A 26,163-nucleotide genomic window follows, 5' to 3' on the forward strand; every position below is an offset into this window, starting at 1 on the left:
TCTGCGGTCTCAAGGCAAACGAAAAGTGACCAAGCTCTTGTTTGTCAGAGAAAGAAGAAGGTTGCAGCTTATGGCGTCCTGTAAATGGCTTCACAGAGGGGCGTAAAAATTCAATGTCACACGTTACAAGTTCACAATTTGTTCAATCGTGCAAAAAAGACATTCACACTAAACAAGTGCTAAGACACGATAAATTGAAGGAAGACTTCACACTGTTATTTGTTGATGTAAGCTTGAATTCCCTGAAAATGCCTTTAAACGCCAAGCGATAAACTGTATTATTAGACCAACAGCTTGCACGGACGGCGAAATACATGTATTGTAATATTGAAGCAAATTTATTTTCGACATAAAGAATGAAAAAATGAAAACAATGCAGTGTTGGTCGTTCTTGTTAAGAACAATAAATTTACTGGCTATAGCATAAAGCTCACTGTACAATTCTCATTCGGCCCTTGTTTTTAAATGACAACAATTCTTTGCTTGCCCCTGACGTCACAAACGGTCCTATTGGTGGAAAGAAGAGGAGCGAAAAAGTCTCTTCGGAATTTGATTCTATTATTATGCAAAACTTGAGCTACATTTTCCAATTGTTTTGGCACCAACATGGCCGTCTTATCACGTGAGTGCAATAAAAAAATACCAACAAACGTTCACTGAAAACAAGGTCTTCAAAGTAATTATTCCACATTTCGAAAAAGTACAGGATAACTATTAATTTTAATGATGACAACCGGTAAAGTATCAGGGGAAAAAATAAAGAATTAACTTGTCGAGGAATCAAAGAAAGACTCGATCTGTTATGAAAATCGTCGATCGACGATATGTTACTAAGCCACCGCAGTACTCTTCTCTTGTTGCTTGGCTGCGAACTCCGCCATTCTACTCTCCAACAACGGTCTGAAATGCCGGATTAAACCCTAGCAAGAAAAAAAACAGCGTTAATTAAGATTGTAATTCGGTAGTCTAATTCGGCTGCAACGATGGCAAAGCTAATACAGTTCATTTTGGATCAAAACAATGGGTATACAGTTCACTGAAGCATGATACAGTCCCAAGAGTAATTAACTTGCATTTTTTTTTTGTAAAGACCACCCCGCCACCCCTCCCCCCCCCCCCCCCCCCCAACCCTTCCAAAAAAATAAACGTATTATATCATGGAATGGTGACAATAGTCAATAAGTGGTTTTCACGTGACGTCATAGTCGCCATGATGGTGGACGAAGATCTCTCTCATTAGCTTCTTTTGCTCGTCCAGCAGCAATTGTACAAGGCAGCATAGTTATCTGAGTCTCTAGAGATCGGTTGGAAACCACCTATAAAAGCAAGTTCTACTCCATAATTTAGTTGGTACCAACGACGTTAAAATGAAAGTTAGCTGAAGGAAACCCGAAAATCTAGGCTTGAACGTTTAAGCCTGGTTTTGCAGTCACAGTATCCTAAAAAAAAATTATTGGTACGAGCGGTTTCAGAGTAGAAATACAGAATGAAAGGTTCACATTTGCATGCCCACGAGGTCGAAACCTCTTATTAATTTTTTTTTTCACGTCGTTGTTGCGCATTATGACCCCTTGCTTACCTGCACTGGCCAGGCAGCGCCATCACCCAATGCACAGATGGTATGGCCTTCGATCTGCTTACTCAGCTCCTGTTTGGGACAACAGTGAACAAGTGTCACGAACGATAAAAAAACAACAACACTAAATTTACCTCATAAATAAGTATATAAAACGTCTATAGAGAATTTATAAGAGAGGAAGTATCACCATATTGAAGCGGCACTGGCACCTGGAATAACCACAGCGTTACCAAGAGTCAGGTGTCAGCTTACAAGACAGGCCACGCGGACAAACACTAGCAAAACCAATTGAGTTATCCAGTGGAAATTGATTTATCCTGTGGATAGCGCTGTCCACCCTTCGAAAAACTAAGACCAGGGGCCCGTTCTCAAAGGTCCCGAAACTTTACGGGTTATTTTCGGGTGTCACAATTCTCTTTGTATCTCAAGAACGGAGTGGATTTCAGTAGTCAACCTTCACAGTGACGTGATTTTGCTTTTTGTTACCTTGAAAACATGTTGAAAGATCGGATTTCCAAAACAAGCGGTTGACAGTTTCAGACATGGATTTCCGGGCCCGAAAAGTTTTCGGGCCCCAGATCTTTAATTTTACAGGCCGGAAGACACAATAGCTCTCTCCGCACGCACACGTACACACACGTAAAGCCAAGTTGAGTGGAAATTGCAAGAAAAGTATAAAGCGCAAAAAATCAGTAACTTGCCAACTAAATCCCTTTTTTGGTTCCGTTTTGAAGACAGTCACAGAAAAAGCTTTGATGTTTTCGTCCATATCATTCCTCGTTTTGGGACCTTGATAGCCAGTTCTTGAAAAATAGTACAATAAGCCCATCTCACTTTTTTCCGTCATTTGTCTTATTTCCAGATGGGTATATTATTCCATTTCTCACGACAAAATTAACAGAACTAAAAGCACCTATTTGTTTCACCATCGCTGTATTCGCTGGTCCGCCATATTGAATTAGAAAACTAGTTTACATTCCTCCTCATGCGAAATCACTGCGCGTGCATCGCACAAGCGTTTTGTCGCAGGGACTTGGCTAGGAAGCAAAACATACAGAGCGACTATTCCTCGCAACGTTTTTTCAGCGACATGTCGCCTGGGGTGTCTGTTTAAGGGTCAACGTTGTGCTACCCTGCGAGCAGTTGGTTTCTCCTGCGCTTCCCGAGAGAGAAACCACTGCGAGCAACCGTTAGTTTCTTCGAGTGTGCCACCGTCCAGCATTCATTCATTCATTCATTCATTTTGCTGATTACGCGTGCGCTCAGCTACGTAACTGCTGCGTTTGGGAGAGCCTGCTGTTTAGTGATTTCCCGCCAAACAAGACGAGGCTTTGTTAAATACATCACGTGGGGTGTGACGTACTTCGCACATGCTCGATGGAAAATCAAACGGTTGCTCACAGTGGTTTCTCTCTCGGGAAGGGAAGGAGAAACCGACTGCTCGCAGGGTAACGTTGTGCAATAGCTAATGAAGAGGAGCCCCAATCTCCCATACTTGGCCTAGGAGTCAACCCTTTCGGGAGTAGATTTAGTTACAGAACGCCTCACTTGAGACATTCAGCACGCCCACTGTTGTAAAAGCCACTCAAAACTGAGCTATCTAAGCATCAAGGGAAATATGATACTTTTCGCAGGAAAAACCTTTTTCTAAAAATAATAGGTTGAATCTGGAATTAGTGGAGACAGAGGTTCCCCTTGACGAGCTTCTGCGTTGATTTCTTACCCATAACATGTCAATTTCATCTGGTGTTGCATTGCCTTCGACTGAAAGAGACACATTAAAAGAAAAGCATACCGAACTGAATACGAATAAAATCAAACAGGCAATGAGTTGGGGCCTGAAAATAACAAGAAATTACTACAAATTACTACGAATTCAAGAAAGTCGAGATCTTTAAGGCTGAAACTGGTATCGAAGTTACAGCGTTTCGTTATATTGCGAAACTAAGTTTGGGTGGACGTCAATCAAATGTTTCCATGACAATATAGACCTGTTCACTTGGCGGCAGTCGAATTCGTCATGGAAACAATTGATTGACGTCCAGCCAAACACAGTTTCGAAAAATGAAAAAAATGTCGTTGTCAAGGAGCTGTAACAGTACAGTAAGGCCAGATAAAACGATGTTATTGAGTTAGTAAGGTTTATATCTGAAGATATTTGAATCAAGCAGCAAAAAAGCCGTACCGCAGGATACGGCTCGCCATACTGACCAATCACAATGTCTAGTAATTAAGGCAATCTTAGGGCCTGGCGACCAAATAACATCAAACATTGTTTGGTGACCGAACATGCAAATGTTCAAGTGAGTGGCCAAACGGTTAAAACAATTCATGTTTGATCTAACTCTGATCAAACTCCACAAGCAAAGAACTATGGATTACCTATACGCAAACAACACGTAGATACAAGGAGCTGAGCATGCGCCAAACAGGTTTAATACGGCTGTCCAAACAAATAAAACTTCGCCCATCAAACACGAGAACAACAGAAATGTTCTAAGTTTGATCGAATGTTTGATGACCTTCAAATTTTATCAAACACCATCAAACAGCACCAAACAGGGTGGCCAAACGGTAAAATATTTGGTCACCCAACAACAACATTTGGTTGCCAAACATTTCCCGTTTGGCCAGGCCTTCAGCTGCAAGCCCACTTTTGATAACCAACACGAAATGTGCCATTTTACCTATTTCTAGCAATAAGGTAGGTGCAAGGTTTAGTGAGTGAGTTACATATATGCTTATCAAAATCTAACTGCACGCATTTCTGGGCATATCTGAAATAATACCGCACGCACTATCTGAGAGATAACTCACCAAATCTGTACATGATTGTGGTCATCCAGCTGCAGCCCTCTCGGCACGGTGTGCACTAAGAAACGTTGAGAAAGCATCTTGATCAGAGAAGGAGGAAACCCTTCATCTTCCTCACTGACATAGTTTCAGAAGAGGAAGGGTTTTCATACATTTACAAACCCAACAACAACAACGACGTTTTATTAAAAGTAGAAGAACAGTATCCAACCGAAGGTAGCAAAACAATTTATTATTTTAAATCTCGTTGGGTGGGACCAAAATTAATGATAATAAAATACACGTACAACAAGCTTTTCGCATGCAGGGGAAAAAGTTGGAAAAAAAAGGAAAATGTAATATTATTTTGCAAAGGGGTTACGCTACAGGATTCAACCAAATTACGTACAGTATGCTCGACAGAAGTGTTTTGTCATAAAGCTTTGAACTGTGTTGTTTGAAAGTACATGTAATTTCTGGGTTAACATTAACTAGCATAGCAAGTAGGGGTAAGTATTACTGTTAAAACTACACAAAAGCAACTGCATGACGAGTCACAGCCCCGTTTTAATCATGCAAATGAAAGTGATTCAATAAGTATATAAGTAACAACCGGAGGAAAAAAGTAAGTTTAAGTACAAGAATGGGAAGACAGATTATTTCTAATAAAATCTATAGGCTTATTTATAGTTACAGAAGTTGTTTCAGAATGATGCTTGCCTTCATTTTAAAATAATTTGATAATGTGCACGGACGTTTTGGGTTCAAATGACAGAAAATGGGAAGGATAAATACAACAGAAATCTTATCAAATTTGAGTCCGGTAGGGACCACAATTTTTGGGGAAAATAATTTCATGCTTTATGCTTACCCATTTTTGGAGGATTAGCCTGAACTGTTCATAGCTTAGATTAGATGAGAAATTGAATGAATAAGTAGACTACAAGCAGTCCTTCCTTCTCTGTTTACCGGTAGTTGCAACGTAGTCGAGCGCGAGACTATCAAACCTCGTTCCCAGGGTCTCTCTTCTCTGCATTCTTTGTCGTGGAGACAGAGAAGAGAGACCCTGGGGACCAGATTGGAGACTGTCTTCTCTTCACGCTCGACTTAGAGAATGAGACACTGCTCGTAGCCTAATGACTAAGTAAAACAATTACTTTTATCTCACGTTCACACAAGAAGGGAATTCAGAGGAAAACTTACTTGTCCACAGCTCTCATGTTTGTAAAATTCGATGAGCCTTGCTATGGCTTTGACAATGTCACACTAGCAAAGAACAAGATGTTTTTAAGGTTTTATTAATTGGTTTGTTGCATGTTGCATAAACTATTCTCGTGAAAGAATGTTTGTAGAGCCAGGACTAAGAAGTTAATGTCAAAACCCCTCAACTCCTTTAAAATTAATCATAACGATTTTTCCATTCACTGTAGTACTGTAGATACAATCCTAGACAAACTTATTAGGACACACATACAATTTTTGCGTGAACATCTAAAACTATGCTGTACATGACCATGGGCTACTATGCTTCTCCTCCCCCGCCCTTCAATGTTGGAAGTCCACATGTTCATCAGCTTCAGCTTCATTTGGGTCAACAATGATTGGAGGGGGTGGGATGGCGTAAAGTGTCCTGTTAGGAATCGCCTTGGCTTGAAGATTGATTCATTGCACAAGTTTATGAGTCAACGAGGTAGTATCGCCCAGCTGCTAGGTCACTGTATTTGGATGCCGATATTCTGGGTTCCTCCACTCAACACAGGAAATAGAGTTACTGTATCTTCTATGGTAAAACTCTACCAACTAGCCAACTGATTAGCTCCTTCTAGTTAGGTATCTTAACACTGTTATGTTTGTTTTGACCGTTAGTTTGTACACGTAAGTACAGACCACACGCTGTTTCAAGATACTGTAAGTTCTCTCCTGGAAGACTTAAACCTAAAAAAACTCTTCCAGAGAATGGCAATTTAGCACAATGTATGTGCATGTAGGTATACCATTAAGCCAAACTCCCAAAATTGTTACACTGTAGGAGTTGTTGGTTCTGCAGATGTTCCATGTTGTTGGCAGCTGTGTGCAAATGGACGCAACAATTACCAACAATGTGAGGAGGTGCAGTGCATTATGGGAAGGATGGAACCCATGAGACTTTGTAAACTGACAAAATTCGGCTGCCATCTAGTTTTCAACTATTAAGGCGTTGCTATATCCGGGGAGACCATAATTTTATGTACTGCACGTGCATTAGCCCCAACAATGTTGCAAGAGCTGTGCAAACAGATCCAACTTTGTTGCACTACGCTTCGGTGACCACGGAACAAATGAAATGTTGGGAGTGTGCAACTTGTACGTTGTAACACCCTTGGAACAGTGTTGGCGGTTGTTGGCCAACAATGTTGCAGCCATTTGCACACTGATTTATACATCTCGCATGTACATCTACACGTTCCTGAGGTACAGAAGGTGGAAGAAGTCTTTCTTTTCCTTTCTTTACTTTTTTGGGTGTTTTTTTATGCCCCACTTTTGCAACATGATCCTGGAAGCTGTTTGGAATAGCTGAAAACAATGGGATGCATCCCTTGTCATTTTCATTTTTGAAACTGACATGAAAGGCTCCATCTTTGTAAACAATGCTCACAAGTCTGACAATGGGTATTTTCTTCGAAGCAACAGTGTTTTAACCAAAAACGATCATGCCAGATTGATCCCAACAGAACACAACTTTACATTAAGTTGTGGCCTCTCATGGGATGACACAGTTATCCTCTTTTAGAATGCTAAGAAATTTCTGTTCACACGCTAGGAACAATGCTCACGCTAGCATCGCATGACCATATAAAACTCAATGAAAATTTCTTTGTCTTGTGTATACCAAGTTTGGTAAACCAAATTAAAGAAGAATGTCGGGCTTGCAAAATTGAACTCTTCAGAGTGAAATGGCATGGGAAAATAAAGGAATGTACACTCAGTAACTTTACCTGTTTGTTCATGACAATAACAGCAGCTGTTCCCAAGCCTGTCTGAGCCTCAACCAAGGCATCAAAATCCATCAATACGTCTTCACAAACACTACAAGAAAAATCAGATTTACTGTACATGCTCAAACACAGGTACGATACAGTAAACACCCAGAAATGTAAACATCACTGATAGGCTGAAAACTTACCTCTTGGGAATCAGCGGAGTTGATGAGCCACCAGGTATAACTGCTAAAAGATTGTCCCAGCCACCTTGTGAAATTATGAACTAAGTGATTAATAATAATCTCAGGTACATGTAAAAATAATAGGTTTTACAAGGTTAAGTCATTGCAAAAAATGTATACTGTTACAGTAACAACAAATTCTGAAAATTGTAGTGGTTGTTTAGAGTAGGATAACACCTCCAGAATTACAATACATGTACATCTGTATGTTTCGAATTACATCTACCAAAAGATCAAGAAGCTTATTCATTACTTTTAATACAGTGTAGCTTACCAGTCACTCCTCCAGCATGTTTTTCAATCAAGAGCTTTAATGGGACGGACATCTCCTCTTCAACAGTGCATGGCTGATTCACATGTCCAGAGATGTTGAAAAGCTGACAAAAAAGAGAGTATTACCGAAGTAGTAAATTCCTCATCCACAACGTCGATTTTGTTTGCAGGTTCCTAGTCTTATTGATTGTTTGACGCTATGCTAAACAGTGCAAAAAATTCATTACAGCTGAAAGAGAAGACCTGGATCTATCTGTACACGTACTTCATCAACAAAAAGTCACCTGAAATTTATGTGTTTGACAAAATAATACAAAGGGTCATTTTCTTAATACAGCTTCCAACATTATGCTTCATTCTCTCCCTCTAAAATATTAGCGAGTGAGAGCATCAGAATACTGAACTCTTTAATTTTAAATCTAGAAATTAAAAGACAGTGTCTAAATTAATGAAGTCACCTACAGTAACTGCAGACCCAGAAAAAGACCTGTATTCTGAAAGAACATGTGTATACTCATTTAAAAGACATACTTTTGTGCCAGTGTTTCTTGGTCGGCCAAACGATGCAAACCAATCCCCGCCTCTCCTGCATATCGTCTATCAAAAAATAGAGGAGATAAAACTTTAAAGTCACTGTGGAAGAATAACCCTACAAATAATTAACAATTATTCCATGAGCGTGCATTGGATATGAGATCATGGTAAATAGCCAACAAGATGCGTAGCGCCGAGTTGGCTATAACCAGTCTCATATTCAACAAGCGCGAATGGAATAATTGCTTTATTAAATTCCTTTAACTCCAAAACTTTGGAAGTACGAAACATGAGTGAAGAAAGCGGGAAAATCCGAGCTCGCGAAATCGAAAAAACTTGATGAAGATGCGATGTTGTGTAATACCATGTGGTCAGACAGACGTTGGCTCATCACAAAAACATTTCTTGCCTTTGCCTTTGATCCAAACTTTCCATACAAAAAGATTTTTTTCCTTTTTTGGCTTTATTCAGAGAAGAATTTTGCTTTCAGGGAAATAAATTTTTAGCTTAGCAACGCTTAAACTAAGGTACATGAGCTGATAACCGAGATTGAGTGAACCAATCAGAGCACGCAAAATGCATTATCATTTATGTTTATTGATTTTTATAATAAGCAGTAAAGCATGATTTATGAGCATTGCACCAACCGGAGCTACAGCAACTGTCTCAACGTTAGCCACAGTAGTAGGGCAGCCAAACACTCCTGGTAAGAAGAGGATAAAATTGGGTTGAAGAACTACCATATTCTTTTACTCTGAAACAAGGCAAACTAAAAACTGATTTGTAACCAGGTGGTTCCATGGTAAAATATGAAAATGTTACACTGGTTATTTAAAAAATTATTATTGAAAAAAAAAAGATCTTGAAATCCCAACGTTTAGGCTACTAACATAAGCCTTCTTCATGGGTAATAAAAATATACAACGAAGTGACAAGTGATATTTTTATTACCCCTGAAGAAGGCGAAATGTTGGGATTTCAGGATCTTTTTTTTTTCAATAATAGTTTTTTAACCAGTGTAACATTTTCATATTTTACCAAGACAAACTATTTTATCAATGTACAGGTCTGTATCTACTGTACATGTACATGTAATTAGGGAGTAGGGATGGTGAGAGCACTCGCCTCCCTCTGATGTGGCAAAGGTCCTATTGATTTCCCAAACTTGGCATCACATGTGGGTTGAGTTTGTTGGTTCTCTACTCTGCTCTGAGAGGTTTTTCCCCAGGTACATGTACCCTGATTTTCCCCTCTCTTCAAAAACCAACCGAACATTTTGATTATTGTCACTTAAACGTTGCCTCCGTAGGGCAATTCAGACGTAAATTCCCATACAATTTAACAAATCAAAAAATTACAAGTCGTAGCTACATGTAACTCACGCAACTGGAGACAGATACATGTAATCTACAAGCGAAATTGATTGAATTTGTGTAACACAAATCAACAATCAGTAGTTCTTAATTTATATCAGAAACTTACGCTTCAGTTACTTTTGCGCAAAGTGATTTGCGTCCCGTGCGACAGGAATTGCGTGGTGTGCGACGCATCAGCACAACACAAGGCCATAACTTACTTTTGAGCGGTACTGTATGAGTTGATTTAACCCCCCGCCCCCCCCGGCTCTGAATATGGTTAACATTTTAACATAAAGTCAGTCATAATCATCATCATTTAAAATAAGAGAGTTTTTCCACTGAACTCACCAACATCTGCTGGAAAAGGTGGCTTCAGACGAGGTTTGCCTTGCTTCCCTTCCAAACTCTCAATCAGCGCCTGCAATTATTTTTATCAGTAAGAATTGTAAACTCACTAAAATTAATAAGGTTAAAAAAAATCCCTTATTTGCATTTGGAAAAATACTATCCAGCTCTTCAATGTCTTACATGTCTTATGGTTATTGATTTTCAGTTTCTTGACAAAGGGCTGGCAACTGAAACATCAGCTTTCTAGTTCCCCTACCATCATTTGGCCAGTTTGCTTTTACTGTACCTACATGTAGCAATTTAAACAACCAAACCCTTGTGCTTCACTCACCAACCGATCCAGTGCCACCAGTTATGGCTTAGGATTTAAGGTTTGGGATTTATACACCGCACATAACACAAAGTCTCATGACGGTTTACAGTTCTTTCGCTAGGGTGAGATCAGATGTCAGCTTGTAAAGACGTCACATTGCATCTCATTTTGTTTGTGTCTGGACATAAATCTGGATGAAAATTAATTACCGTTTCTTCACCACAGATGTAGGCTCCAGCTCCTCTATGCATGTAGACATCAAAGTCATACCCACTGCCACAAGCATTCCGCCCAATCAATCCTTCTCTGTAAGCCTCATTGATTGCCAACTGCATGTTAGAGGCTTCGTTGTAAAACTCGCCTCTTATGTAAATGTAGGCTATAAAACAACAGAGCAATAGTAATGACCCCCAGAACCAGCAATATCTAATTTTTAAGCCCAATACTACTGTAGATAAAAGTGGAGATCCAGATACACCACCAAATAAATTGGCTAACCAGTAGATTTATAAGCCTTTTGAAAGCCTCAATAATAAAGTTAATATCCACTGGAAAATGATACAGTGTACATGATTGTATCTACTCTTGGAACAACTTGGTTTTTATGTAATCTTCCATAACCACTAGCAAACACTTCACGAATAAATATCAAATGTTTTGCCAGTGATCACCATAAACTCAGTCAAACTATTATAGCTGGTTTTGAAGTTAACAAGTTTTCTAGACCTGTTGGCTTTCCCTTGAAGCATACATGTATAATGTACAATGTAGGTGCACTGTAGCATTCCACAAAATTAACGCTTTAAATAGCAGCTTTAGCATGTATCCTTATTCCATATGCAAAGTATATATTTTTTTGTTTTATTTTCTACACAGACTGTAACATTAGTTTCATATTCTGTACTATGTACTGTAACATCAACAATATACACGTACATGAAAAAATTACTCGATTTTGATTGGCTTAGAGCAGTGCAGTTCAAGTGTAACAAAGTACAAAAAGTGTAATACCAGTGCAAATTACACATAGAAATTCTGGATCATGATTGGCTCATAAACAATAGGGTTTGGTCAGAACCAATCAAATCTTTTGTTTTCAAATCAAGTGCGCGCCCTGGATGGCACAATTTACATGTACATTTGTACATGTATGGTGCAATTTTTCCCTGTTTGCATCATACACGTGCGTTTCTTCTGCTTAACCATCTCAATTTTTTTCATGTACATTATTGATAAGTAGTCACATGATTTTTCTTGTGCAATTTGGAATAAATAAGCACTTGTATATTTTTTCAAAGACAACAATTTTGGTTTAAATACTGGTACTCCTGCTTATTTAATGAGCTCGAAGTCAAGTGATTACCTATACAAACAAAAAAATAATAACAATAAAACAAATACAGTTATTGCAAGTTCTAACCTGCCCTTGCCCCCATGCCTGCTCCAGCCACCAAGCAGCCCTCAATCAATTTGTGTGGATCACTTCGCATTATCTCTCTGTCTTTACAGGTTCCAGGTTCTCCCTCATCAGCATTGACTACAAGATACTTGGGCCTGAAAGCAAATGATAATTTACCCATTAATGCTCAATCAGTATACATACACGTACATGACTGTACATTGTATCTTCCATACATTGGTACAACATATTACTGCATCTCCTCTTAAGGCCTGGTCCTCAAGAAAGAACAATGTAGCTTTCTTATTATTATTTCAAATTTATTTAGTACTTTTCTTGGAATACATGTACCAGACTGTTCTCTTCAAACATGCAAGTATAGGGAAAGGAAACAAAGTTAGAACAGAATAGCGGTACTTCGGTTTAAGTTTATAATTCCAACAATTCTGGCCAACATGTACTAACAATTAGACAATTAGACATTAACAATAAGACTAACATTAACAATTAGACCCCGAAGCCTGCAAGGGCTATGGGTCAATAGTCCGTGAGTCGAACCCTAATGGGCTATTGACCCGTGGCCCTTGAGGGCGAAGGGTCTCATTGTTTTAGTATCACCCAACTAGTCAGACAGAAAAGGTAATATAATAAAGTTATCAAATGCAAGTTGCAAATATATTTATTTGCAAATAAAATGAAAGAAAGCGTCACGCTTTTCGCTACTCAAGGACTATCACTAATAGTCCTCTAGTAGCGTGGCCAATCAAAATGCAGCACTTGCATTAGTCCACTAGTTGGGTGGGACTAAGAGCCTTTGGTCTTCTACAGATGAGTGTAATTGTGATAATAATACATGTATCACTACGTGTATGAACTTGCCAATACATGTACTGTCAATTTTGCCACTTTCAGGTACAATGTACTTTAATACACTGTATCTAATGTTACATTTACTCCAACTGAACAGTAGTTTTTAATTTTTAATTGGAAAATGACACCATGGTGATGATTAAATTTTATCAACTAAGACAAGATGTCACAAGATCAAGACTTGAGGGAAGCCCAAACTACACGTACATGTGCATGTACCAATCTTCAAGCAGAATCTCTGCAAACAATGCCTCACAATAATGATAACGATTTTCTATATTATTAAGACGATTTTAACATATTTTTATTATAGGTTTTAGTTTAGATACACGATCCCATAAGCAGCAACGCTTTTAAATCACCATAGTGTTGAAATAAAAGTTGTTGTTGTTGTTGTTGTTGCTAAACACAGAGTGATTTTCTTACAGCATCAAGAATTATTCAAAGCTTTGTCTTTGAGACATGTAAAAATTATTATAACAACTATACTTTGCATCTTTAAAGCTTAGACTGGTGTCAAGAGTCAGAGCAGTTTTTGCAAGGTCATTGAAAAAATGTAATGACAGACAATGGTACTGTACAGTGTACACTGCAATGAATGCAATCCAGCAATATTATAACTTATAATAGTGATTCTTTGGTTTGGTTGAGACCATGAAACCTCTAAAACAGTCCATTAATTGCATTTGCATGACAAGAATACAGTCATGTACTTTCTTTCCAGAAAAACAGAGGGCATATGCGTGTAACAAAAATATTAATACAGTGCGAGACATACCTTCCATCTGATGGCTTGTTCATAAATCCCCATTTCATTCCAGTTGGAAATCCTGGTTAAATTTTGAAGTTGAGAAAGATCTTCCGTAAAATGAATGTATCATTTCAAATTACAGTTACGGTAATTCAACACACAGTCTTGCAATGGGGTGTTGGATATTGATCTTATTTCGTTATGACAAGAAATAATCTGAAAACGGTCATGTCACAGAATTTAACGAAAATTACCTCAGTAACCTTGTGCATGCTAAAAATACAGTACATCAAGGAGAATATTTATATTTTGCACGTCAAAGAGCTTTCAAAAAGTATTTTGCCAATACATCAAACGAGACTTAGAACTTAAAGAGTTCAAATTTTAGGGTAGTCTCGCGCAAACTGTGCATTGCGTGTACATATACGCGTACAGTGCAGCTCAGATATATCTGAAGCAAAATATACACGTAATTCGTGTCAGCCCAATACGCGTATACGCGTATGCATATACGCACATACGCGTATACAGTATATGCACGTATGCCTCATTAGTATGTAATTGAGCTAACCTATTGTTTCCTCGTCCCCATTTATAACTTACAGACAATTTCAGCATTAGTTTTAATTTTTAAATTGTAGCTGCATTTGTACATGTATTGTTCACTAATGATTAATTTACATGTACATACCTGCTCCACCTCTTCCTCGTAGGCCAGACTTTGTGATTTCTTTTATTATCCAATTTTGTCCTTTCAGTATTATCTCCTTTGTTTTGTACCAGTCACCCTGAAAACACAGGCAACCATACAATGTACATAAAACGAGGCAACCATGTTTGTGTACCGTTTGCATTATCCACAAAGAGAAGGCTGTCTTCGCCACTTGCACATGTGCATGCCTTGTGTAATTCAAGTACATTTATCCCATTCTCTCTGGAGAGCGAGACTTACAATCATGTAGATTTTACTCTGTCCACAAAATTAATGCCAAACAATTTTACTTTCCAATGAGAAGCACTTTAGGAGTCAATGGGTTAACGACATCTACATTTTGTACATTCACTTCATTAAGGAAAGGAAAGGAACTAGGGGGGACACTGTAAACTGAAATGAACAATGATTCAAGTAAATCAAGTCAAATGTTGGTTTTTGAGGAGAGGGGAAACCGGAGTACCCGGAGAAAACCTCTCGGTGCAGAGTAGAGAACCAACAAACTCAACCCACATATGACGCTGAGTCCGGGAATCGAACCTGGGCTACATTGGTGGAAGGCGAGTGCTCTCACCACCGTGCCATCCCTGCGGCTGCACCCCGTAACTTAACTCCTAACCCTAACCCTTCCTTTACCCACTCCCTCCTGAGAGGGTAACCTTAAATCTTTTACTCTGTCTAGTGCCAGGCGATTTTACTTGTCAATTATAAGGAGGGGGGGAGGACACCTTAGGGGTCAAATTGGGTTAAAATGCTGCTGACTGGTTTATTGCCATAATAACACAAAAAAACAGAAAGGGATGGGAAAAACCGCAGGACGCTCAGGAAACTGTAACTGAGGGCAACAAAATGAAATGGCATCTGACAGGATGCGGTGATGTGGATTCGCATAATTCCCTACAATCTGCATCCTCCGCATGTTTTCCACATAAACACAAGAAATGCCGGCACAAACATACAGGGGCTGGTTGCTCGAAGCCTGGTTAGTGCTAACCGTTGGTTAAGAGGTATCAAAACCTGAGGTTTCCATGGTATTTAATGCTGGTTAGTGCTAACAATGCCTCAAGCAACCCAGGCCAGATGTACAAGCCAAAGAGATTGACTGTTTTGAAGCGCTTATTTTCCTGAACATTGAAGATCGATTGAAGAAAACACTCCATTTTGTTCGCAAGATGAAAGGTCGTAAGCAGTTTCCATACATTTTTTCGTCAATGAGCCTGGACACTAGAACTTGTGTTGTAAATTACAAAATACCCTGGGGTCGAAATTTCAAAAATTCCCGGTCCCAATTTTGTGACAAGATACACATACACTGTATATGAAAACTTAGGTGCAAGTTATAGTCGAAAATCAAATAATAATATTTTATTTATAATCGTAGGGAAAAATATACTTAGGAGCCTGCAATACATGTGTGTACAAAAACCACTGAAAATGGTCAATGATCCAACCATATTACATTGAGTACAATTTTGCTGCATATCTCCAAATTGAAACAAAATTCATGATGAGAAACAAAAATTAATAATTTATTTATGTTAGCAAACGTTGTGGCAAAATGCCAACTGCTAGCCCTTTTACATGTATTTCAATGGTGCAAGCTGGTCGCAGTTTGGCCACTCCTCACATATTCTAATCACAAAGAGAAAATTTTCAGTCCAAATGTGACTGTATTGGTCGCAATTTCGAGCCCTGATTAACATATAAAGCATTTAATACATTGGATGGGCCTTATTATTAGTTTTATAAATTGTTTAAATTTCCGCATAATCCGGATGTAATTTCCACAGATTGAATCAATGGATGTTTACGCATAATGTGGCCAAACATTTCCCAATAATCTTTAATTTTTTCCGAATCCTATCAGAAGCCCAGAAAAATTTAATGATAGAGAATCGCCCCTTTGTTTCACCGAAACTATTGATTTTCAAGTACATGTACCTGTTTTTACACCCAACGATGTGGCCACCCTATCATTGGGGAAACAATAATTATAATAATAATAATTGTTTGATCATTCAGCCCCTGCCTTACCCTTTGGACTGCTCCTGCTAACTTCCAATCATGTCTCCCATACAAGTTTGTAAAGATGCGATCTTCATCCTAAACAGAGAACAAAGCAACTGTTAATAAAAAAAAATTAATGATAGGATCTCAAGTTAATGAGGTCGACCATCGTACAAGTTTGAGCAGACAAGATAACACTTCTGTCCATAACAGTTACCGTTCCCACAAAGATTACCGATACACGCATGCAGTTATTACCAGCACTAGTTAGTAATCTTGGATTATTGAAGTGCATTCGACAGTCGCTTTGCCTATATTTCCGTAGGGTTCCAAGCTAGAAAACTAAGCATGTGAAAAAAAGAGATTGACCAAGACATTTATACGCATGCGAGAATCTACATGTACGTGAGAGTGGCCCTGCAAACAACAAAAGAATCAGCTGTGGGCGGCTATTTTGGTGTCCCTTGCAGAAAAAGATCTTGATTCCTCAATGGCAAGACCAAACAACTCACCCAATGTAAAATAAAGTAGGACACGTTCTCCTTTGGTCGAATGCAACAACTCTGTTGCTAGTGGAGGTTGGGTGCCTGAGACATCCAGGAGTTTCCACTACTGGCACCCAACTCCTATTTAGATCGTCCAGTCTGCTCTGGCAACCTTGCAGCCATGAGCCCCACGCAGCACCAGAGACAGGCACACATTCACAATCATTATGGTAAAAATCAGTGGGAAAAGGAGGGGACAGAAGGGGAATTTTAACCACTAAAAATGCTCCACACACACACACTTTTTCCCGCCACACAACTACAATGCCACAGTTATGCACTGCAGTGCACAGCAAAAGCACAGGAAATCACAGCACATGCACCAACTTGACAACACAGCTGACCACAACTGGCAAACAAGAGCTCTTGTTATATAGCTAATTTTTCCCTCAACAGCACACACTTTCATTGGTTACTTCGAGGTCACATGACATCTACCAATAAAACTGTTTCCCGCCAAAAGTCTCTGAGCTGGCAACATTGCAAAATCTGTGACATCAGAGGGTAACAGTGCCCTGTTACCCGCAATTGTTGGCCGACGACTGCCGTTGCTGTTGCCATTGCTTGTTTTTCTTTTTTTGCTATAATTATAACAAATCACTTAATGACTGGTCCTTTGGGAAATAGTTAATTTTGTTTCCCGAGAATCTCAAGGTTTCCCCGCGGCACAGCCGAGGGAAACATTGAGATTCGATTCAATTAACTGTTTTTCTCTGGACCAGTCATTAAGTGTTTGCTGTTGTACAAGTTAACCTCATTAAATTGAATTTAACTGTACTATAAACTGGAGGAAGCAATAAGCTAATTCTAAGAAAAATAATAATCTCTTTTAATGCCTTTGAGGCCACGAGCAGTAGTGTCTTTTTGTGAAATAATTTTCATCATATGGTACAAGTACATGTATTTTACATGTATTTTATTTCATTATCTTTTTTGAGACTGTGCAAGTGATGGTGATTTCAAATTTGTACATGTTACAATGAACTCACTTTATGTATTCCAGCAACAGTGAAGTGAATTGAAGATACACTTCAGAAAGCCGACAATCAAATTTATCAACCAAGGCTTTTGGTGATTCATACACTGAATAAATGCATGTAACCATGACAAGAATACAATAAACATGTCATGTTTTCATGATTTGCCAAGTACACTCAGTCTGTAATATACATGTATGTATTTTTGGGATAACTTTTCTGTGCTCATAGGAGTCAAGATATGGCAAATTCTTCTCAAGAGTGCATTGTTGTCATAGAACCAACCTTCATGTTTCCGAATGATGTTTTTGTCTACAAAGAAACAAAAGGAGGTAGCAAGTTGTTAAATTCACAATATTACTGACAGAAATTAGATCATCCAGGTGAGTGTACAGTAATCCTGAGAATTAATTTTGTTCATGCAGTTGGCAAAGGAGATTTCAAAAGTAAAATAGTACATTGTACAAACCCCTGCAGTAGAGGTTGCAGCTGTTGACAAAAGTCTGCTACAAGCAAGAGTGCGGCACAGTGATTGCAGTTGCCCAGCTAATGAGGAAAAAGAAAAAAATAACTAATTACAGACTTGACCACAAAATGCCACTCCTGGTCACTACCAGAACAACAAACAAAATTCACTACGGTAACCACAACTGAACTACAACCATTGGCATAATTAAGAGGCATTGACCAGTCTGGCACATTTGCTTGAATGTGAGCTTTAAGCATCCTCAAAAATACAATGTATACTGATAAGACATACTCTGATTGGCAACGCATCCAATATCTGTATGCTCCGATACCTTTTGCTGAAATCCTTGCCATGTAAATTAAAATAGGAGTTTGCAGCCACAAGAGTGACACTATCGGCATTCCTATGATTTCCTAATATGAAAGGATCACGCAAAAGAACCCATTCTCTCCAGAGAACAGACTTACAGATGTTACTCTGCCCAATACTTGACGATTTTACATGTACTCATCAATAGTTTAATACAGCTGTAAATAAATGCATGTTCATGTGTACACATGTATTGAAGAAACGAAATTAAGTGTTAATTGAAGGAGAACACCTGTAGGTACCAGTACATAAACAACCCTTGTAGAATTTTGGGCCATAATTATCTCAATTTTGACTAAAATTGGCACAAACTTTATTCATTAATGTTTTGAATATTCGGTTAAAACAGACAAAAATGATATTGGACAATCATTGCTTGGATCAGTTTTATTATGATGAGTAGCACAATCATGATGTACATTTGGGAAACCAGTATCTTGAACGAACACGTCAGGCCATATCTCCGCTCGTAAAAAGTGCTAGCCACTCACATTTTGCAGATATGCTTCTTACATATTAAGTCACATTTACTGTGTAGATTAGCGAAATCGGTCGCTTAATTTTCGAATAAACGGATTCGGTTGTCCACTTTGGGGACAAAAAATGGCGCGTCACGCGTAACACGCAAACCAGTAAGACAAGCACAACAAGGTTCTTCAGACGGCTTGTACTTTATTTCTCACAATGAAATCAACAACATATTTCACATACACAATGTTGCAACCAGTAAATAAAAAAATTGTGGTTAATTTCTCACCAATGACAGAGAAAAGAGGGCGAAAAGCATAACAGTCTTGAGCGTCACGCTCCTAAAATCTTCAGTGCTGTTTTTGCAATTTGCGTCTGTAACCCACGGATGTTTTGTGGTTAGGCAGAATAAAATATGGTTTGAGAATGCTCATTTGTGGTAGTTGCTTTGGAAAAAGTTTTACCGAAAATTTCTCTGCACACGAGAAACCAGAGCATTTTTTCTCAGTCTGAAACACATCGTCCGCCATTACAATTTGCCTTAGGACCAAAGCACAGCTTTGCAAAATGTCCTCTGTATCTTGCTTGTCCAAGCTCACATTACAAAACCCAAAGAAAAACAGAATGCTCATCTCATGTACAAATTACACACCAAAGCTCAGAAAGAAACAATTCAAATTGTGAAAGAACGAGTCAGACCTCTTTGTGAGTCTGAAACACTTCTTGACGTTCAGAGGTTGACAAAGCGAATTTAGAGCGTGAAAGAACCAAAAGTTTCCCCTTGCAGATCCGCCATTACGCTTCGAAACGTTCCCTCAGAGCAAGCTGTGCTACCAGGCCTTGACTTGTTTTTATCCAGTTAAACCGGTTGTTTCCGGACTTCAGCCCATTTTGCCCTGTGTTTTGCAATCCATGTGGAAAATTTCGCGGGAATTTCTCAATTGCGAATCAAGCGAAGCATATAATCAACTCTGAAATTAACATTTCTGTAATGTCAAAAGTTAAAAATAAGAATAACTCGGGTTATTTAACAAAATTTTTTAGGGTAATCTAGCCAAAATGAGGAAATTACCATGCCCGCAAGGGGTCATGGGTAAATTTAAAATTGCTTAGTTTTGATCCATCAGTACAAAAAAAAATTCATTTTACATTAAGATATCAGCTTAAGAGGATATTTGATTTTGTCAGGTTCCTTTTCATCCAATTTTATGACAGCATGAAGAATTTTGTAAAATTTCACTATGTTACACAAAATAATGTACATCATGATTGTGCTACTCATCTATCTACTTTATGTACTGGAATTACTTTAGCATGCTTCAATTGTCTAGGAAAGGTGACGCAAAAAACACATCATTAATAGCTCAGCTAAGGCAAAAGATAAACATGGTGTGCAAACTTAAGAAGACAAACTGGACAAGAGTAGAGTCCATACATTTTATTTGACAGAGTACTCAAAATTTCCATTGTCATTTCAAAAGTTACAGCATCAAAGCAGAAAGAATTGGTGTACATGTAGTTTCAATTCCCAAGATAATCCATAAAGCCCCTAGAGGGTGGTAGTATACTATTTGCAAGCTTCAGTCGGACAGATGCAAAGTGATACGTGTAGTTCATTGTATTTCCGGATACCATACATGTACATCAATCGGGCGTTACTAAGCAGGAACGGAACGGAACGGAACGGAACAGAATATACCAGAATAAACCGGGATATGCCTGAATAAGGCGGAATGACACCAGAATGAGACGGAATGAACAAGAATGGTACCAGAACATACCGAAACGAGGCGGAATGACAACAGAATAAGGCAGAACAAACCAGAAGGACACCAAAATCAAGCTGATTAGCGTGGACCGGAATGACAAGGAACAAAAAAAAATTTTTATAATTCTAAACTGTGGACGAATAAATGTTGCAGAATAGAGAGATTGACAAAAAAAAAAAACAATTTACATTAAGGGGAAGTAATAAGGCTTGGAACGAGTCACCATATGTTCTCACAATTCTTCATGTAAACATAAAATTACATGTATTATCAATGATCAACGATCGATCGTTTTCTGTGCTTCTGACTTCTTTCTTCAAACAAGGAAACACTGCGTTCAGGTTTGATGGCATTATTGGGAAAAATCGAGAAGAGAAAAAGAGTCTTCCAGCCATTTGCGTGAATCTATTGCTGTATATCTCCATCACGTGTGGGTCGTCGGAAGCAGGCAAGCAGCAACGGTGATTAGTTTGTGGTTCGCTGAACTTGATTGTGATTGGTCAATGCACAATTGACCTGTCAGAATGAAATAAAAATGTTCACGGGTTTTCTGACTTGCACAGTCAAAGCCGCCTCCGAGATCCATAGACAAAAACAATTAGAATAACATTCTGTTTCTCTTGCTCCTGTGTTTGTTCACGAAAAAAATGTTACTTCCACAAGAGATAATTATTCATTTAGCGACGGATATACCTGTCAAATTTTTCTCATGATCGAAGTGTTCCAAATGTTACAAACGGCAAGAACACATGCAATGTCCTTAGGGAATCACGTGACACAACAAAAGCTGACTGAAACGACCAAAAATCGGTCGGCGCTAACTAAAACACCAAATTTTGGCATTTTCAGGTTCATTCTGGTATATTCCGCTTTATTTGGGTGTCATTCTGGCTCGTTCCAGTATATTCCGGTACCATTCTTGTTCATTCCGTCTCATTCTGGTGTCATTCTGCCTCATTCCGGCATATTCCGGTATATTCCGGTATATTCTGTTCCGTTCCATTCCTGTGTTTAGTAATGCCCTACATCAATCACTTGCGATAATCAAGTCTCAGGAAATTTTAGAGTTCTAAATGCATAACGATTTCCAAGCACTGCCTCGAAATACCCTGCCACCTTTGTTGAATAGGTTTCAGCGGTGTTCTGTGAAGAACGAGTCAGAAAACAGCAGTTCAGCTCATCACTGTTCCTGTCTTGAAACTACATGCAAGACAATTTGCAGAGGAAGTTAATGGCCATTAATTGGATTGCCTTTAATCACTCTCCTTCAGTCACTGTAAAATAGTCAGTCTTTCCACCACACTTAACTGATTAGATGGTAATGTGAAGTGCTAAGTATCTACCCCATTGAACCATGTGAGAGTTAGCCCTACTGATGGAAATGGGTCCACACAAGGACAGAGAAAACCTCTGACCAGGCAGGCCGTGGGAACTGACGATGTTAAAGTCACGGCAATGAACATGTACGAGTACAAGGAAGGATTACGTTTTTGCAAACGTTGGCCGTGTGGCATATTCATATGGGGTGGATATTTAGCACTTCACGTTACAATCGAATCAGTTAAGTCTGTTCAAATAAGTGCCATACGGCCAACGTTTGCAAAAACGTAATCCCTCCTTTCCACCACACTGCCGATTAAATAAAATGTCTGAAACTCACCTTGTAAACCTCTAGCCTGCAGTGTTGTCAAAGACTTCGCCATGATTTTAACAGAATGATGGAAAACAAAGCCTGTTTATAACTCTGATAAATCAAGGCCACTTGCATAACAATCAATATGGCGGATAATCAACACAGCCCCAATGAATGCTGGGATATTCAGCGTACATAACACCTGTATCTACAAGGGGCAGTAACCGCAATTAACAAACGAGCCTGCGATTACCCAATAATTGGGGCAAGCAAATGTCAGGGGCCCAACGAGCAATTTTTATCAAAATTAGCCTTTTTGGAGCAATTTCTCTAAATGCTGGGGATCTAGAAATTCAGCCAGCAGAGCCGGGTGGATAATTCCTAGCCAGAAAGCATAATAACAACATTTGAATGCATCGTACGCCAAAATGGGCGTGGGAACAGCCCTCGAATTCCCCTTTCCTTAGGTGATGGGAGAGTGGGGGGGGGGGGGGGGGGAAAGAAGAATGAGAAGGTAGAGGAGAACAAGAATGCACATATCGGAACACCAGAATATTTGCGCATGCGCAGACTAATAGGCAAACTGGACGGACAAGTTGTACCAGCGCTTTGTACCGTGACGATGCCCGCCGGGGTAGTATGAAAGCTTTCAAAAAGCTACCTTCTCTGATATTGCACACTGGCTTTCTAATGATATTAACTCTGAATCATTTTTCTGTTGTTATATTTGTACAAGAGCGAATTCAATTAGATAAAAGTGTTGTTATGGCATGGGTGGGCTCCCCAGCACAGTAACAAATGAGTCTATTTTTAGAATACCCATTCCCGCAAAAATCAGCTGTCATGTCCCTAAAACAAACGTGGCAGAAGCAGTCAAGCGTGACGTGGCTTCTTCTGACTGGTTAAAATTGGCAGCCCTTTGTTTGTTTCGCGCGCAAAGTGTATCTAAGTATAAATCCATTTGTGACTTTGCTGGGGCAAGGCCGCAAAATGATAGGTCAACACTCTTATTTAATTCACTCTTGCTTTCTGTTATCGATTTGGGGACGGAAAGATAAACATGGCACTTGACGAGAGCTTCAAAATGGACTAGATTTCTGCTCTTCTGTTCATAGAACAACAGCACAATTCTTAAAAAAAACACACACACACACACTCCTTGAAAATGTTGTAACACGTGCCAAAACACCCATTAAAAAGTCACGTGTATCAATGAATCAACCATTCAGAGAGCCGCCCTGCAAGAAAGCTTCTTTGGTGGAGAGGGGTCTGACAGCAAATCATAGTATAAGAGACCAGGCCTAGGCCCAACCTCGTTCCCAGTCTCTCTCATCTTCTCGTCCCATCCTGCAGTCCGCAAGCTTCGAGCTCGTTGCGAAAGCTTTGTTGTTGTAGAAACTTCCATTTTTGATTTCAGGTTGTGTTTTTCTGTTCTTATTTTCTTCTGTTTTCTTTGCTTATTGGTAACGATTGACTGGGTTTGCTTCAGTCATAATTATAATTTACCAGAAGGAAAACGGTTACCGGGAAGAAACGGCGGAATTTAAATTAAACAGCTTGGGTCTTCAAATCGGTCCATTGAAAGGGATTTTCCACTCCAAGAAAAAATAATTTTTAACCACAGGAAACTATATGTAAAATCAACTTTGATTTTAAGACTTCTCAAAGAATCTGAACTAAAAGAATTCCAGAAACGCTTTTTTTTTCTCTTTTTAGATTTTCCTCGCCTCGTGCCGCCATCCAAAATAGCTGTGACGTGTAATGGTTGCCCTATTGTTATTTAGGCCGAATGCAACATCACAATTATTCAGAAGATGTCGGCGTCCGGAAATTTGAAAGTGAAAATAAAGGAATCTTAAATTTATTTTTTTCCAACGCAAATGCTTTCTTAACAAATATCAAACAAATCGTAATTTCAAAACACTACTTCCTCCTGTTTAAATTTACAATTATTCTTTGTTGAAGTGGAAGTTCCCTTTTAAGCCGAAGATTGTCACATCTTTACGCGCGGATATCATACCAGAGATATCTGGCTTGTAGACCTATAGATCCCATAACGTTGTCTGTGAATCGACTCCGTCTCTAAATCTGTTTTACTAAGGACTAATTGACTCGTAGAACGTCTGATAGGTTGATGGTCATTGTTCTCCCCAACCCTTCTGGGCGAGTTCTCAGATTTTGATCTTCCTCCGCTGTACATAACAGGCATGCTGCCATGGCGAGTTAGCGGCCCAAACGCCGGAAGCTTTTTCGAAATTGCAAATTCCGGTTGAGGCACGCTGCCGTCGGCGCTTTCAGAATGACGCCGTCCGTAGACACCAAACGTTCTTGATCGAAAAGTGTTGCGTGCAAAGTCATCTCCTGGTATTTCATTAATCACTGGCATGCTAGCAAATCGATGGACCACACCCTCGGCAAAATTGTGTGTGCGCACGCGTGGTGATACTTTTGACAAGAGCCTTTCGTTCTCAATGGCAGCCAAGCTTAAGGCGCGAACTCGAACGACAGTTGGTGGTTTTCGATCATTTCTTTTTTCATTCATTTTTCCTTCTAACTTTACCAAAGGAGCATGGTAGCTGTTAGAACGTTTAGCTATAGCAGAAAATGAGCTGCTTCTTGGTCTGATGGCTGGTGGATATGTCTTCAGCATTTGCTTTACGCTTCCCTCTAACTCCTCGTCACTCGCCTCATCATCTGTCAGGATCCCAGAATCCTGTTTTATATGACTTATTCTTGGTCCATGGTTATTGTTGTTATTTCTCACGATCTCCACTTTAGTAACAAAACCTGGAAAAGGTTTTGAATCAGAACGTTCACGGTCGTCTTGATCAATCTCCGTTTCCCATCCATCACTTTCTCGTTCGATTTGCAATTCTTCTCTGAGTCCACAAATACTAGAGCGCATCGTAAGAAGTTGCTTGTGCAGGTTTCTGTCTTGTAGCTGCATTCCTGCCTGATAAACAACAAAACAAAGTTTTTTCACAGGAGCCTATATCACCTAGGAGCGTACAGCTTCATTGTATTCAATTGTGAACGGCGTTTTTGCAGACCGAGTTATTTTTAGATTGATTTTCCCGCGAAACCATACCTTTCCAGATAATCCCCAAGTCTAGCATGAGATACCCAAGGGACTGAAAACAAAAAGAGCTTGAACCGTGAAACTGCCGTTACCTGGAGCTAGTACTGGAGTTGTAGTCGCCTGGCTATAGGCTCCCCCTTTTGATTATTTCTTCTATGTGTATAAGACATTTTCAGGGTTTCTTATAGGTATCTGGTAAAATGTTTAGATTTCAGGCTATTTTTGTTACCGTGCTTTTTACATCATCGTTATTATAGGAAATTAACGCCACTTAAATTGACGCGAATATAAAACGACTTTCGAATAAAGAAAATGAAAGCGAAGGAGGAGGTAGAATTTCACAATAAAGGAAATTAACGCGATTAAGACACAGTTGGTGGTGACCACCGGAACAAATTTATTTAACACTGGATGGAAAATAGAGTCACTAAACAAGACTGAGTCCTCTGGTCAACAAAACAGTCCTCAAAATTCCAATTAATGTAGGGTTCAACGGAAAGAAAGAAAGCTTGTACCTTATTTTACTGTTTTTTAGGTGTCATGAATGTCTGGAAAGGATTCAGAATTAGGGTTAAAATAATGGACATTAAAGCTACACTTAATTAACGTCGCGGAAAATATCGCTCAACATAATTAGCGCGACTTAACTAGTAACGCGAGTTTTAACGATTCCATTCTTATTCTTAATTTGCATCCACGTGATGAAACGGCCATG

The 26,163-nt window shown here is 39.1% G+C and overlaps 2 protein-coding genes across 2 annotated transcripts in view; both read right to left on the reverse strand.

The window, feature by feature from the left end:
• Positions 1-379: 379 nt before the first annotated feature.
• Positions 380-22,538, reverse strand: LOC138004226 (NADH dehydrogenase [ubiquinone] flavoprotein 1, mitochondrial-like). The gene is made up of 19 exons (XM_068850698.1): positions 22,397-22,538; positions 18,131-18,207; positions 17,947-17,973; positions 16,167-16,235; positions 14,112-14,208; positions 13,448-13,499; positions 11,821-11,954; positions 10,610-10,779; positions 10,088-10,157; positions 9,029-9,084; positions 8,379-8,444; positions 7,849-7,951; positions 7,536-7,599; positions 7,348-7,438; positions 5,576-5,638; positions 4,397-4,451; positions 3,303-3,343; positions 1,580-1,648; positions 380-920 (listed from the first exon to the last, which is right to left on the reverse strand). The coding sequence occupies exons 1-19, from the start codon at positions 22,437-22,439 to the stop codon at positions 831-833; spliced, it is 1,437 nt and encodes a 478-aa protein (XP_068706799.1). The 5' UTR covers positions 22,440-22,538; the 3' UTR covers positions 380-830.
• A 660-nt stretch (positions 22,539-23,198) lies between these two features.
• Positions 23,199-26,163, reverse strand: part of LOC138004230 (uncharacterized) — a 9,188-nt gene continuing 6,223 nt past the window's right edge. The window contains exon 2 of the mRNA XM_068850706.1: positions 23,199-25,322. Coding sequence (XP_068706807.1) covers positions 24,384-25,322 — 939 coding nt within the window. The 3' untranslated portion in view covers positions 23,199-24,383. The remainder of the gene's footprint in view (positions 25,323-26,163) is intronic.

The sequence above is a fragment of the Montipora foliosa genome, chromosome 5 (assembly GCF_036669935.1).
Source record: "Montipora foliosa isolate CH-2021 chromosome 5, ASM3666993v2, whole genome shotgun sequence".
NCBI classification, from domain to species: domain Eukaryota; kingdom Metazoa; phylum Cnidaria; class Anthozoa; order Scleractinia; family Acroporidae; genus Montipora; species Montipora foliosa.